General features: G+C 49.0%; 2 protein-coding genes across 2 annotated transcripts; both read left to right on the forward strand.

Moving 5' to 3' along the window:
• The first annotated feature begins 11,517 nt into the window (after positions 1-11,517).
• LOC123064248 (myc-associated zinc finger protein) lies at positions 11,518-12,413 on the forward strand. Its single transcript, XM_044487768.1, has one exon. It carries the CDS (start codon positions 11,820-11,822, stop codon positions 12,201-12,203), a length of 384 nt encoding a protein of 127 aa, XP_044343703.1. The 5' UTR covers positions 11,518-11,819; the 3' UTR covers positions 12,204-12,413.
• Positions 12,414-13,816: 1,403 nt separating this feature from the next.
• LOC123068190 (leucine-rich repeat extensin-like protein 3) lies at positions 13,817-15,044 on the forward strand. Its single transcript, XM_044490678.1, has one exon. The coding sequence runs from the start codon at positions 14,011-14,013 to the stop codon at positions 14,575-14,577; it is 567 nt and encodes a 188-aa protein (XP_044346613.1). The 5' UTR covers positions 13,817-14,010; the 3' UTR covers positions 14,578-15,044.
• The last annotated feature ends 273 nt before the right edge of the window (positions 15,045-15,317 follow it).

The raw sequence follows: 15,317 nt of genomic DNA on the forward strand, positions 1-15,317 counted from the left end.
GACGGGGCGACTCCGGGCGGTGCACTCAGGCGGCGGCGGTCCTGCGCGGCGGCGGAGTTCCTGGCGCGGGCGGGGGCGAACTCTGGGCGGCGGCGCAGGCTGGCGACGCCCGCCCGGCCCAAATCTGGGCCCTTCAGGCCCCATCTGGGCCGAGGCGGGCCAGCGTCGGGCGTGGCGTCTGCGGGGCTCTCGAGCGACGGTGGCGAGGTGTCCGGCTATTGGTGGGCGGCGGCTTCGGCTGCCGGCGTGCAGCAGCGCTGTGGCTAGGGCTTTGCGGTCCCGCTATGGGCCCGGCCAGGCCCGGGTGGTCTGGTTTGCCCTGGCTGCGGCGTCCGGTGGCAATCCGCATTGGTATGGGAGGCAGAGGCCTCCGGCGCGATGGCGGTGGAGGCGGTTCCCTCCCGTTCAGCTCCGGTGCTTCTGTCTGTGCCATCTAGGTGCATCTCACCTCTGCTCGCTTGTCCTCGTGGTGGTGTTTGCAGCAAGATGGCGTGGATGGGTCCAAGACCGTGGTGGCGCGTGCTGGCGGGTGGCAAGACGGTGGTTTGTCTCCGTTCGAGTGGGTGTCGGGGCTTGGGGGTGCGGGAGAAATCTCTGCCGGCTCTTCTGGCTCCGACGTGGTGACACCGGTGGGTGCCGCCATTCCATCCTGAAGGGCGTCGGTGCTACACATCCCCCTTCCCCTTCTGCGTGCCGGGGGAAACCCTAGGACTTGTCCGGACAGCAGCGTCGTTGGCGTTGCATTCCTTCTTGGAGGTGTTATTTGGTACGCGGAGGTCCGGTGCCATGGCGAGTGGTGGGACGTAGATGGAGGGTGCAGCGGTAGCAGCATTTACAATATAACCTAGAGATTTGCAAAGTACATACGGATCTGAATGCTGCAGACCCGTTGACTAAAACCTCTCTCAAGCAAAACATGATCAAACACCAGAACTCATTGAGTCTTAATCACATGATGATGTGAACTAGTTTAATGAGACTAGTAAACTCTTTGGATGTTGGTCACATGGCGATGTGACCTGTGAGTGTTAATCACATGGCGATGTGAACTAGATTATTGACTCTAGTGCAAGTGGGAGACTGTTGGAAATATGCCCTAGAGGCAATAATAAATTAGTTATTATTATATTTCCTTGTTCATGATAATCGTTTATTATCCATGCTATAATTGTATTGATAGGAAACTCAGATACATGTGTGGATACATAGACAACACCATGTCCCTAGTAAGCCTCTGATTGACTAGCTCGTTGATCAATAGATGGTTACGGTTTCCTGACCATGGACATTGGATGTCATTGATAACGGGATCACATCATTAGGAGAATGATGTGATGGACAAGACCCAATCCTAAGCCTAGCACAAAGATCGTAGTTCGTATGCTAAAGCTTTTCTAATGTCAAGTATCTTTTCCTTAGACCATGAGATTGTGCAACTCCCGGATACCGTAGGAATGCTTTGGGTGTACCAAACGTCACGACGTAACTGGGTGGCTATAAAGGTGCACTACAGGTATCTCTGAAAGTGTCTGTTGGGTTGGCACAAATCGAGACTGGGATTTGTCACTCCGTGTAAACGGAGAGGTATCTCTGGGCCCACTCGGTAGGACATCATCATAATGTGCACAATGTGACCAAGGGGTTGATCACGGGATGATGTGTTACGGAACGAGTAAAGAGACTTGCTGGTAACGAGATTGAACAAGGTATCGGTATACCGACGATCGAATCTCGGGCAAGTACAATACCGCTAGACAAAGGGAATTGTATACGGGATTGATTGAGTCCTTGACATCGTGGTTCATCCGATGAGATCATCGTGGAACATGTGGGAGCCAACATGGGTATCCATATCCCGATGTTGGTTATTGGCCGAAGAGTTGTCTCGATCATGTCTGCATGGTTCCCGAACCCATAGGGTCTACACACTTAAGGTTCGATGATGCTAGGGTTATAAAGGAAGTTTGTATGTGGTTACCGAATGTTGTTCGGAGTCCCGGATGAGATCCCGGACGTCACGAGGAGTTCCGGAATGGTCCGTAGGTAAAGATTTATATATGGAAAGTTGTTGTTCGGGTTCCGGAAAAAGTTCGGGTTTTTTTCGGTATTGTACCGGGAAGCTTCCAGAAGGTTCCGGAGGATTCCGGAGGGGTCCGGAGGTCCGGAAATTGTTCCACCACGTCCAATACAGTAGCATGGGCTGTAGGGGGGCGCCCTAGCCTTAATGGGCCAGGGGCACCAGCCCCCCCAAGGCCCATGCGCATGGGAGGGGAAAACCCTAAAGGGGGAGGCCTCCACTTGACTTGGGAGGCACTCCTCCCCCCTTGGCCGCCGCCCCCAACCCTAGATGGGATCTAGGGGGGCCGGCCCCCTCTTCCCCCCCTCCCCCACCTATAAATAGTGGAGGGGTGGGAGGGCAGCCGCACCACAAGTTTTGGCGCAGCCCTCCCCCTCTCCCAAGTACTTCTCCTCTCCTGCGGTGCTTGGCGAAGCCCTGCAGGATTGCCACGCTCCTCCACCACCACCACGCCGTTCTGCTGCTGCTGGACGGAGTCTTCCTCAACCTCTCCCTCTCTCCTTGCTGGATCAAGGCATGGGAGACGTCACCGGGCTGTACGTGTGTTGAACGCGGAGGTGCCGTCCGTTCGGCACTAGGATCTCCGGTGATTTGGATCACGACGAGTACGACTCCTTCAACCCCGTTCTCTTGAACGCTTCCGCTTAGCGATCTACAAGGGTATGTAGATGCACTCTCCTTCCCCTCGTTGCTGGTTTCTCCATAGATAGATCTTGGTGACACGTAGGAAAATTTTGAATTTCTGCTACGTCCCCAACAGTGGCATCATGAGCTAGGTCTATTGCGTAGATTCTTTGCACGAGTAGAACACAAAGTAGTTGAGGGCGTTGATTTTGTTCAATATGCTTACCATTACTAGTCCAATCTTGTTTCGACGGTATTGTGGGATGAAGCGGCCCGGACCGACCTTACACGTACTCTTACGTGAGACAGGTTCCACCGACTGACATGCACTTGGTGCATAAGGTGGCTAGCGGGTGCCAGTCTCTCCCACTTTAGTCGGAACGGATTCGATGAAAAGGGTCCTTATGAAGGGTAAATAGCAATTGGCATATCACGTTGTGGTTTTGCGTAGGTAAGAAACGTTCTTGCTAGAAACCTATAGCAGCCACGTAAAACATGCAAACAACAATTAGAGGACGTCTAACTTGTTTTTGCAGGGTATGCTATGTGATGTGATATGGCCAAGAAGAATGTGATGAATATATGTGATGTATGAGATTGATCATGTTCTTGTAATAGGAATAACGACTTTCATGTAGATGAGTATGACAACCGGTAGGAGCCATAGGAGTTGTCTTTATTTATTGTATGAACTGCGTGTCATTGAACAACGCCATGTAATTACTTTACTTTATTGCTAACCGATAGCCATAGTAGTAGAAGTAATAGTTGGCGAGACAACTTCATGAAGACACGATGATGGAGATCATGATGATGGAGATCATGGTGTCATGCCGGTGACAAGATGATCATGGAGCCCCGAAGATGGAGATCAATGGAGCTATATGATATTGGCCATATCATGTCACTATTTGATTGCATGTGATGTTTATCATGTTTATGCATCTTATTTGCTTAGAACGACGGTAGTAAATAAGATGATCCCTCATTAAAATTTCAAGAAAGTGTTCCTCCTAACTGTGCACCGTTGCGAAAGTTCGTCGTTTCTAAGCACCACGTGATGATCGGGTGTGATGGATTCTTATGTTCACATACAACGGGTGTAAGACAGATTTACACACGCGAAACACTTAGGTTGACTTGACGAGCCTAGCATGTACAGACATGGCCTCAGAACACAAGAGACCGAAAGGTCGAGCATGAGTCGTATAGTAGATACGATCAACATGAAGATGTTCACCGATGATGACTAGTCCGTCTCACGTGATGATCGGACACGGACTAGTTGACTCAGATCATGTAATCACTTAGATGACTAGAGGGATGTCTATCTGAGTGGGAGTTCATAAGATGAACTTAATTATCCTGAACATAGTCAAAAGATCTTTGCAAATTCTGTCGTAAGCTCGCGCTTTAGTTCCACTGTTTAGATATGTTCCTAGAGAAAATATAGTTGAAAGTTGACAGTAGCGATTATGTGGACAGTAGAAAGTTTATGTCCTTAATGCACCGCTCAGTGTGCTGAACCCCAAACGTCGTTTGTGGATGTTGCGAACATCGGACATACACGTTTTGATAACTACGTGATAGTTCAATTAAACGGTTTAGAGTAGAGGCACCAAAGACGTTTTCAAAACGTCGCGGAACATATGAGATGTTTCGAAGGCTGAAATTGGGATTTCAGGCTCGTGCCCACGTCAAGAGGTATAAGACCTCCGACGATTTTCTTAGCCGGCAAGCTAAGGGAGAAAAGCTCAATCGTTGAGCTTGTGCTCAAATTGTCTGAGTGCAACAATCACTTGAATCGAGTGGGAGTTGATCTTCCAGATGAGATAGTGATGTTTTTTCAGAGTCATTGCCACCAAGCTGCTAGAGCTTCGTGATGAACTGTAACATATCAGGGATAGATATGATGATCCTTGAGGTATTCGCGATGTTTGACAGCGCGAAAGTAGAAATCAAGAAGGAGCATCAATTGTTGATGGTTGGTGAAACCACTAGTTTCAAGAAGGGCAAGGGAAAGAAGGGATACTTCATGAAACGGCAAATCAGTTGCTGCTCTAGTGAAAAAACCCAAGGTTGAAGACAAACCCGAGACTAAGTGCTTCTGTAATAAGGGAAACAACCACTGGAGCAGCATTACCCTAGATACTTGGTAGATGAGAAGGCTGGCAAGGTCGATAGAAGTATATTGGATATACATTATGTTAATGTGTACTTTACTAGTATTCCTAGTAGCACCAGGGTATTAAGATACCGGTTCGGTTGCTAAGTGTTAGTAACTCGAAATAAAAGAGCTACGGAATAAACGGAGACTAGCTAAAGGTGAGCTGACGATATGTGTTGGAAGTGTTTCCAAGTTTGATGTGATCAAACATCGCACACTCCCTCTACCATCAAGATTAGTATTAAACCTGAATAATTGTCATTTGGTGTTTGCGTTGAGCATAGACATGATTGGATTATGTCTATCGCAATACGGTTATTCATTTAAGGAGAATAATGGTTACTCTATTTATTTGAATAACACCTTCAATGGTCTTGCACCTAAAGGAATGGTTTATTGAATCTCGATCGTAGTGATACACATTTTCATGCCAAAAGATATAAGATAGTAATGATAGTACCACTTACTTGTGGCACTGCCATGTAAGTCATATTGGTATAAAACGCATGAAGAAGCTCCATGTTGATGGATCTTTGGACTCACTCGTTTTTGAAAAGTTTGAGACATGCGAACCATGTCTATTGGTGTATACGCATGAAGAAACTCCATGCAGATGGATCGTTTGGACTCACTTGATTTTGAATCACTTGAGATATGCAAAGCATACCACATAGGCAAGATGACTGAAAAGCCTCGGTTTCAGTAAAATGGAACAAGATAGCAACTTGTTGGAAGCAACACATTTTGATGTGTGCAGTCCAATGAGTGCTGAGGCATGCAGTGAATATCGTTATCTTCTTACTTCACGGATGATTTGAGTAGATACTGAGTATATTTACTTGATGAAACACAAGTCTGAATTATTGAATGGTTCAAGTAATTTCAGAGTGAAGTTGAAGATCATCGTGACAAGAGGATAAAATATCTATGATATGATCATAGAGATGAGTATCTGAGTTACAAGCTTTGGCACGCAATTAAGACATTGTGGAAATTGTTTCACAATTAATACCGCCTGGAACACCATAGTGTGATGGTGTGTCCGAACATCATAGTTGCACCCTATTGGATATGGTCCGTACCATAATGTCTCTTATCGAATTACCACTATCGTTCATGGGTTAGGCATTAGAGACAACCGCACTCACTTTAATAGGGCACCACGTATTTCCGTTGAGACGGCACCGTTTGAACTATGGTTTGGAGAAACCTAAGCTGTCGTTCCTTAAAAGTTTGGGGCTGCGACACTTATGTGAAAAAGTTTCAGGTTGATAAGCTCGAACCCAAAGCGGATAAAATGCATCTTCATTGGACACCCCAAAACAGTTGGGTATACCTCCTAATTCAGATCGGAAAGCAATAGGGATTGTTTCTTGAATCGGGTCCTTTCTCGAGGAAAAGTTTGTCTCGAAAAGTTGAGTGGGAGGATGGTGGAGACTTGATATGGTTATTGAACCGTCACTACAACTAGTGTGTAGCAGGGCACAGGAAGTTGTTCCTATGGCACCTACACCAATTGAAGTGGAAGCTTATGATAGTGATCATGAAGCTTCAGATCAAGTCACTGCCGAACCTCGTAGGACGACAAGGACGCGTACTTCTTCGGAGTGGTACGGTGACCCTGTCTTGAAGGTCATGTTGCTAGACAACAATGAACCTACGAGCTATGGAGAAGCAATGGTGGGCCCAAATTCCGACAAATGGTTAGAAGCCATGAAATCCGAGAAAGGATCCATGTATCAGAACAAAGCATGGACTTTGGTGGACTTGCACAATGATCGGCAAGCCATTGAGATAAATGGATCTTTAAGAAGAAGACAGGCGTGGATGGTAATGTCACCATCTATGAAGCTCGACTTGTGGCGAAGAGTTTTTCACAAGTTCAAGGAGTTGACTACGATGAGATTTTCTCATCCGTAGCGATGCTTAAGTCCGTCGGAATCATGTTAGCATTAGCTGCATTTATGAAATCTGGCAGATGGATGTCAAAACGAGTTTCCTTACCAGTTTTCGTAAGGAAAGGTTGTATGTGATACAATTAGAAAGGTTTTGTCAATCCTAAGGATGCTAAAGCTATGCTAGCTCCAGCGATCCTTCTAAGGACTAGAGTAAGCATCTCGGAGTTGGAATATACGCTTTGATGAGATGATCAAAGATTTTGGGTTTATACAAAGTTTATGAGAAATGTGTATTTCCAAAGAAGTGAGTGGGAGCACTATAGAATTTCTGATGAGTATATGTTGTTGACATATTGATGATCAGAAATGATGTAGAACTTCTGGAAAAGCATATAGGGTTATTTGAAAAGATGTTTTTCAATAGAAAACCTGGATTAAGCTACTTGAACATTGAGCATCAAGATCTATGAGGATAGATCAAAAATGCTTAATGGTACTTTCAAATGAGCATATACCTTGACATGATCTTGAAGGTGTTCAAGATGGATCAGTCATAGAAGGTGTTCTTGCCTGAGATGTAAGGTATGAAGTTAAGACTTAAAGCTCGACCACAGCAGAAAAGAGAGAAAGGATGAAGGTCGTCCCCTATGCTTGAGACATAGGCTCTATCGTATGCTATGTTGTGTACTGCACCAGAAGTGTGCCTTGCCATGAGTCAGTCAAGGGGTACAAGAATGATCCAGGAATGGATCATTGGACAGCGGTCAAAATTGTCCTTGGAGTAAATAAGGACATGTTTCTCGATTATGGAGGTGATAAAGAGTTCGGCGTAAAGGGTTACGTCGATGCAAGCTTTAACACCTATCCGAATGACTCTGAGTAGCAAACCGGATACGTATAGTGGAGCAACCATTTGGAATAGCTCCAAGTGGAGAGTGGTAGCAGCGTTTACAATATGACCTAGAGATTTGCAAAGTACATACGGATCTGAATGCTGCAGACCCGTTGACTAAAACCTCTCTCAAGCAAAACATGATCAAACCCCAGAACTCATTGAGTCTTAATCACATGATGATGTGAACTAGTTTAATGAGACTAGTAAACTCTTTGGATGTTGGTCACATGGCGATGTGACCTGTGAGTGTTAATCACATGGCGATGTGAACTAGATTATTAACTCTAGTGCAAGTGGGAGACTGTTGGAAATATGTCCTAGAGGCAATAATAAATTAGTTATTATTATATTTCCTTGTTCATGATAATCGTTTATTATCCATGCTATAATTGTATTGATAGGAAACTCAGATACATGTGTGGATACATAGACAACACCATGTCCCTAGTAAGCCTCTGATTGACTAGCTCGTTGATCAATAGATGGTTACGGTTTCCTGACCATGGACATTGGATGTCATTGATAACGGGATCACATCATTAGGAGAATGATGTGATGGACAAGACCCAATCCTAAGCCTAGCACAAAGATCGTAGTTCGTATGCTAAAGCTTTTCTAATGTCAAGTATCTTTTCCTTAGACCATGAGATTGTGCAACTCCCGGATACCGTAGGAATGCTTTGGGTGTACCAAACGTCACAACCTAACTGGGTGGCTATAAAGGTGCACTACAGGTATCTCCGAAAGTGTCTGTTGGGTTGGCACAAATCGAGACTGGGATTTGTCACTCCGTGTAAACGGAGAGGTATCTCTGGGCCCACTCGGTAGGACATCATCATAATGTGCACAATGTGACCAAGGGGTTGATCACGGGATGATGTGTTATGGAACGAGTAAAGAGACTTGCCGGTAACGAGATTGAACAAGGTATCGGTATACCGACGATCGAATCTCGGGCAAGTACAATACCGCTAGACAAAGGGAATTGTATACGGGATTGATTGAGTTCTTGACATCGTGGTTCATCCGATGAGATCATCGTGGAACATGTGGGAGCCAACATGGGTATCCAGATCCCGATGTTGGTTATTGGCCGGAGAGTTGTCTCGATCATGTCTGCATGGTTCCCGAACCCGTAGGGTCTACACACTTAAGGTTCGATGACGCTAGGGTTATAAACGAAGTTTGTATGTGGTTACCGAATGTTGTTCGGAGTCCCGTATGAGATCCCGGACGTCACGAGGAGTTCCGGAATGGTCCGTAGGTAAAGATTTATATATGGAAAGTTGTTGTTCGGGTTCCGGAAAAAGTTCGGGTTTTTTTCGGTATTGTACCGGGAAGCTTCCAGAAGGTTCCGGAGGATTCCGGAGGGGTCCGGAGGTCCGGAAATTGTTCCACCACGTCCAATACAGTAGCATGGGCTGTAGGGGGGCGCCCTAGCCTTAATGGGTCAGGGGCACCAGCCCCCCCAAGGCCCATGCGCATGGGAGGGGAAAACCCTAAAGGGGGAGGCCTCCACTTGACTTGGGAGGCACTCCTCCCCCCTTGGCCGCCGCCCCCAACCCTAGATGGGATCTAGGGGGGCCGGCCCCCTCTTCCCCCCCTCCCCCACCTATAAATAGTGGAGGGGTGGGAGGGCAGCCGCACCACAAGTTTTGGCGCAGCCCTCCCCCTCTCCCAAGTACTTCTCCTCTCCCGCGGTGCTTGGCGAAGCCCTGCAGGATTGCCACGCTCCTCCACCACCACCACGCCGTTCTGCTGCTGCTGGACGGAGTCTTCCTCAACCTCTTCCTCTCTCCTTGCTGGATCAAGGCATGGGAGACGTCACCGGGTTGTACGTGTGTTGAACGCGGAGGTGCCGTCCGTTCGGCACTAGGATCTTCGGTGATTTGGATCACGACGAGTACGACTCCTTCAACCCCGTTCTCTTGAACGCTTCCGCTTAGCGATCTACAAGGGTATGTAGATGCACTCTCCTTCCCCTCGTTGCTGGTTTCTCCATAGATAGATCTTGGTGACACGTAGGAAAATTTTGAATTTCTGCTACGTTCTTCAACAAAAACAGGCAAAAGCATAATATCACACAATACATGGGCTAAGATTGGCTTGGCTGTTTGTTCTTGTGAAGTCGGAGTTGTGGTGGCGGGTACGGGTGGCGATGATCTAGGCTGCGAGCTGATCCACTCCATGGTGCCAGCCTCGCGCATTCCTCCTTAGCATCTTGCCATCAGAATCTGAGCTGCACTGTCGTCGACACGTGTGGCTGTTTTGTTGGCATCGTTTTTCGTGTGGCTCATTAGGCATCGTATTTCATGGGCTCATTATTGCGTTGACTTTGTCTACCGGGGTTTGGCATTAGTTGCAGTCGCTTGGTTGGTGAAAAGTGATGATGGTGACACCAATGTGCAATTGTGACCTGTTTAAGGATGATGTTTTCTTCCCGTCGGTCATTGTGATGTATTTGTTGTGTGACCGGACAGTTTTCTAGTAATTAACTGGGCAACTCACTTATATTTACTTCCTCTCTCTCAGTTCACAAGGCGTGCGCGTATCCCTAGATCATCAATTTGACCAACCTAATACAAGTCAAATATTACAAAAAATATACCAATTCAAATTTCATGTGTTCTATTTTCAAACGGTATAATTTTGTGTTATATAGTTTATATTAGGTTGATAAAGTTGGCAATCTAAGTATACGCGCAGGACTTGTAAACTGGGACGGAGGGAGTAACTAATAAAAATGAAAAATATTTTGTTTTGCTTAAAATAAGTTTACTCGGTAGTCCCTGAGTTCTCACAAAAAAGAAGGATATACTAGAAATTTCCCTGCATGTTGATGTAGTCGTCTTGTGGAATGTTTAGACAAGAAGTCCCATGTCTTCTTTTGGCGACGCGACGCCAGAACCGACAACCACCACCATAAGAAGTAGGAACGTAGGCTTCATCTGGAAAAGAGAAGCTCCTCCGAAGCGTCAAAGGGTGTGGTGCATGAGCGAGGCTTCGGTGTGGCACAAGAAGTTGAGAACAGGATCAGACCGGTCTGACGTAGTACATGATAAATCTGTAAACCGATGGTCACATGAGAACAACAACCTGTGATGTGCAGTTAAAACCAAAAGCCGGCAAATGCTTGTATGGATGTATGTATGTGTAGTGTATGATGTAGAGTGGAGAGCAAGGAAGGAAGGAATGACCAGACCACAAATGCTTGCAGCTTTCCAGTGGAGTGGAGGAGGTTGTTGTTGCTGCCCGCTTAGCTCTATTTCCTACTCCTAGCCTCCAAAACCAGGATGAAGCCAAAACAGTCGTCTGATTTGGTGCGCAGTCCCCATCCTGTCCTCATCTCTCCACCGCAGCGGAGTACCATCCATCTTGCAAAACGCCAGCTCCAAAACTCCTTACATACAGTAAGTAAGTAAGCCGCATGCATGCATGATTTCAGGCAGGCAGGTAGGAGTCAAGTGATCCATCCGTCCGTCGATGTATACTGACATCAACTGACTGAACATGGTACTACGACACGCTATAGTAGCTGCTTTCGTTTTCTCACTTCATCAACTCAAGATATAACGTACTACTCACGTTTGGTAGCCGGTAATTAACTAACTCACGTCTCCAGCACGCTTGAGCCACAAGTTCAGTTCAGTGAAGCAAACGCGCCAACTTTTCCTTCTCTTTCAACACTATGAATTCTTGACCTCGCTGAAAGAGATGCTGTGGTAACTTGCACCTTCCATTCCCATGGATGGATGTCACCGTCCTACTTGTCTCGTCTTTCACCTTTCGTACCGTTGCTCGCTCGCAGCGTGACGCGCGCGCCACCGACGCCCGCCCCGATCGCAACGCCTCAACCTCACCGCAGCTGAATTAGAAACGCAGATGAGCCCAAAATCAGCCGGTGACGGCCATGTCACCACCGTAATCCGGATCCGGTCGCCGTGGTTTCACCGTAGCCATGGATGGGACGTCACGTCTCTATCTCCCCCGCTACTTAACCAATCCGGCGTGCCGGGGTAGGGACACGCCCGCCTCCAGCCGCAGTCCACTAACTCATCGCTACAGCGGCGCGGCCTCGCCTCACCCGCCCCACCCACCTCAGCGGCGCCCACCGAAAAACAAGATTCCCAAGAAGAAGCGGCGACCGATCGGCTGAAGATGCCGTGTCCGCGGCCGGCGGTCCTGCTCTCCGCGGCCGCGTGGCTGTGGCTGTTCCTGTCGGCCGCCGGCGCGCTGGCGGACGGCGGCAACGGCACGGTGTGCCTGTGCACGGGCCCGCGGTGCGTGCCGCCCTGCCCCGTCCCTGGGACGACGCCGCCGACGACGTCGCCCACGCAGTTCCCCTTCTGCCCGCAGCGGCCGCCGGCGGTGGGGCCCTTCCCGTGGGAGCAGCAGCCGCCGGCGTCGCCGAGGTCGGGGTCGGGGTTCCCCCAGGACGCGGGCTTCCTCGCGGCAGCTGCGGCGAGCCCCACTAGGAATCCGGCGGCGTGGCTGGCGGTGGCCGCCGTGTGCTCTGCTTTGCTGCTGCTCCTGCAGCAGTGACCCTCTCTGGCTCGCCCCCTCCTGTAGATCAGTAGATTGAGTTCAGGCTGCAGGGTGGTCAGAAGATGCTGAACTTATAAAAATATGTAATCTAGGTCTTCAATTCAGTTCATATATGTAGGCCATGGACGAACAATCTGAAATTCGGGTTCATCCTTCCTTTTCATCCTGTTCTTGTGAGAATTAGCAACTTTTTCATTGCAACTGAAATTCTGGGGCTTTACGAGATGTTGAGATGATGCATGGTCTGGAACATGCATATATTCTTTCTTGAGAATATTATTATTAACTCTTGGCAGCACTGTTGGACACTAGTACTATCATCTTGTAGCACTGTCAGACATGTCAATGGCCAAACAGTCTTTCAGAGCACAAGCCCATGCTTGGTCAGTTCTTGGGGTCTTAACAAAAACAAAAGTAACTGAAGAATAAGAAATTCAATACTGAACCTACGGTTACTAGTACTAACTGCCTGTGAATCAGATCGCACTACTGCTTCAGCTTCAGAAGAAACATGAATGAATCAATGCAGCTAGAAATGAATAGGAGCACTACGAAATAGTACCCCATCAAAGCAAATTAGGTGCCCCATCAAGAAAGAAAGAAAGAAACCTTTCCGTTTGGCCGGCGTCATCACCGAAGCGTCAAGGCCTCAACCAAATCTCTCGCCATCACCAAGGAATTACCCGGCAGAAGATGAAGATGGTAAGCGGACGGGTCTACCGCGTCATCACTGAAGCGTCAAGGCCTCAACCGATTCTCTCACCATCACCGAGGAGCAAACCGGCAGAAGATGAAGGTGATTAGTACCGAGGAATAAATAAATATTCAGCGTCAGGCCTCGACCAATTGCTGCACAATAATCCTCTGTAAAAGGGAGCAGAAGCAATGTACTTCTACTCGTTAAGAAACTGCCATTTGGTAGGGGGTTACTCATCACCCGTAGGGAGCGTACGTTTTCAGAGCGGAGGCGTCGCCCACTGACGCGTCAAGGCCTCGACCAAATCTCTCGCTGTCATCACCGACGGAAAAACAAGGGCGGAAGATGAAGACGACAACGTCCTCAACACCCACTAATTGCCGACATGACCTTTGATTAAGTTAACTCTGCACCATGAACTAGCTAGAGGCGCCACGTAGCAAGTACAGTAGTATCTCACAGTTCCCAGTCTCGATTCCAAGAAGAATAACAAATTCTGCTGATAGATGCACCAAGAAATGAAAAACATTCCGGTCACTGTCAGCGGTCGACTAGAAAATAAAAGGTGCAGAGAAAGATGTGTGCTCTTTCTTTCCAGTGGTGGTGGTGGTGGTGCTAGGGCTGTATGGTAGGATCGACTCGACTGAGATAATCATGCAGAGCATAAGAAGTTGGAGCCGTTTGAATCACGTCACCTTTTTTGCAAGGACACAAACATTGGTCCATCCACGATATGATTAGTCCAAAGTTGTACGTATAATGCAGCATGCTTAGCTTGGCCACCAGAAAAATATTCTGCCGCTTAGGTAGCTCCCTGCTAGAATACACCCACACACACTCAGCGGAAGAAGATGAAAAGAAAAGGAGACGAGGCGACGACGACGACCGGCCTCCACCGCACCACTCCACTCCACAAAGCCCAACCGCTAAAGCACCCAAGGAGAGGGAGGCCGACCATTATAACCCACACAAATTCCCCACCGAGATAGAAGCGAACCCCGAGCCGAGCACTGAAAAAAAAAGGAGAGGAGGAGAAGGAAGAAGAAGCTAGAGAGTCGCGCAGCTAGAGAGCACAGAAAGGCGCGAGCTTTTCTTGCTTTTGGTGCCATGGCGAGGTGGACGGCGCAGCGGAGCGGGCTGCTGCTCGTGGCGGCGCTCCTCGCGGTGGCCGTGGCGGCGGCGGACGACAGCGGCGAGAAGTGCACGGGCGGGTGCGGGAACCCGTGCGGCATCCCGTGCACCTACTCCAGCCCGCCGCCGCCGGAGCCGGCGCTGCCCCCGCCCGTCTACTACCCGCCGCCGGCGCCCGTCTACTCGCCGCCGCCGCCCGAGGCCGTCTACCCGCCGCCCACGCCCACGGCCGACTGCCCGCCGCCCCCCACCGAGGGGTACACGCCCGCGCCCTACACCCCGACGCCGTCCACGCCCTCCGGCGGGTACACCCCGGCGACCCCCTCCGGCGGGTACAACCCGACCCCGTCCGGCGGGGACGGGTACAACCCGACGCCGTCCGGGTGGTTCACGCCGCCCAACATGCCGTCCTACCTCACCCCGCCCGGCCCGCTCTACCCGCAGGACCCCGGGTTCCGGCCCAACGCCGCACCGGGCCTCTCCGCGGCGTGGCGCGCGGCCGCGATCGCTGCCGTGGCCGTCGCCGGCGCCCTGGCCTTGTGATCGCCACCGACCGACGCACCGATCGCGCCATGCCAAGGCACACGTGCGCGCGCGTCGCCGGAAGGCATGGGGCTAGCAGCTGCACCATTCGACCGGTCGATCCATGGAGCCGGACGTTGAGCCGCCGTGGTGAGCATGGTAACCTTGAAGCGCGCGCATGCATGGCGTACGTACGTTTTAATTGATGAATTCCGTTGATTCCGTGTTGATAATAAGTAAGGTTAGGGGAAGAAGCAGGTCGATCCATCTCCGTGTTAATAATTTTTTTGAGTTTTTCATTCGTGTTGTGCTCATGTTCATGTCGTACATCGGGTCGGCAGATGAACCGTTCTTGTCATGTACGTACGTTGGGTCTCGTTGTTTTTCACTTTGGTCAGTCAATCATAGGAAGGAAGGAAAAGGGTGAATGTTCATCGATCAGGCTATGTGATACTGATACATAATATATATGTCTCTGATTACTCACACTACTTGAATTCTACTCCATGTTCCATGTCTCATCTTCTTGGTATCTATGTTTCCATGATCACCAACTCATGCACCATGGTGCTGACTGATGAATTGTTGCTTTTGCTATCCCGATCAATGTGTGCAACCTAAGTAACCTCTGTGTTAGGTACATTAACTAACTAGCCGTCGTTAACACTTTGAGCTAGCATCCGCACATGCGTTGCACCGGCCGGTACATGCACACACACGCTATCCGATCTTTCTTCGGCTAAAGTGCGATAGCATATCCA

This window comes from Triticum aestivum, chromosome 3B (genome assembly GCF_018294505.1).
Source record: "Triticum aestivum cultivar Chinese Spring chromosome 3B, IWGSC CS RefSeq v2.1, whole genome shotgun sequence".
Lineage (NCBI taxonomy): Eukaryota > Viridiplantae > Streptophyta > Magnoliopsida > Poales > Poaceae > Triticum > Triticum aestivum.

Bases quoted from the DNA above. Each gene is read 5' to 3' on its own strand.
- LOC123064248 (XM_044487768.1), top strand. From the start codon at position 11,820: ATGCCGTGTCCGCGGCCGGCGGTCCTGCTCTCCGCGGCCGCGTGGCTG.
- LOC123068190 (XM_044490678.1), top strand. From the start codon at position 14,011: ATGGCGAGGTGGACGGCGCAGCGGAGCGGGCTGCTGCTCGTGGCGGCG.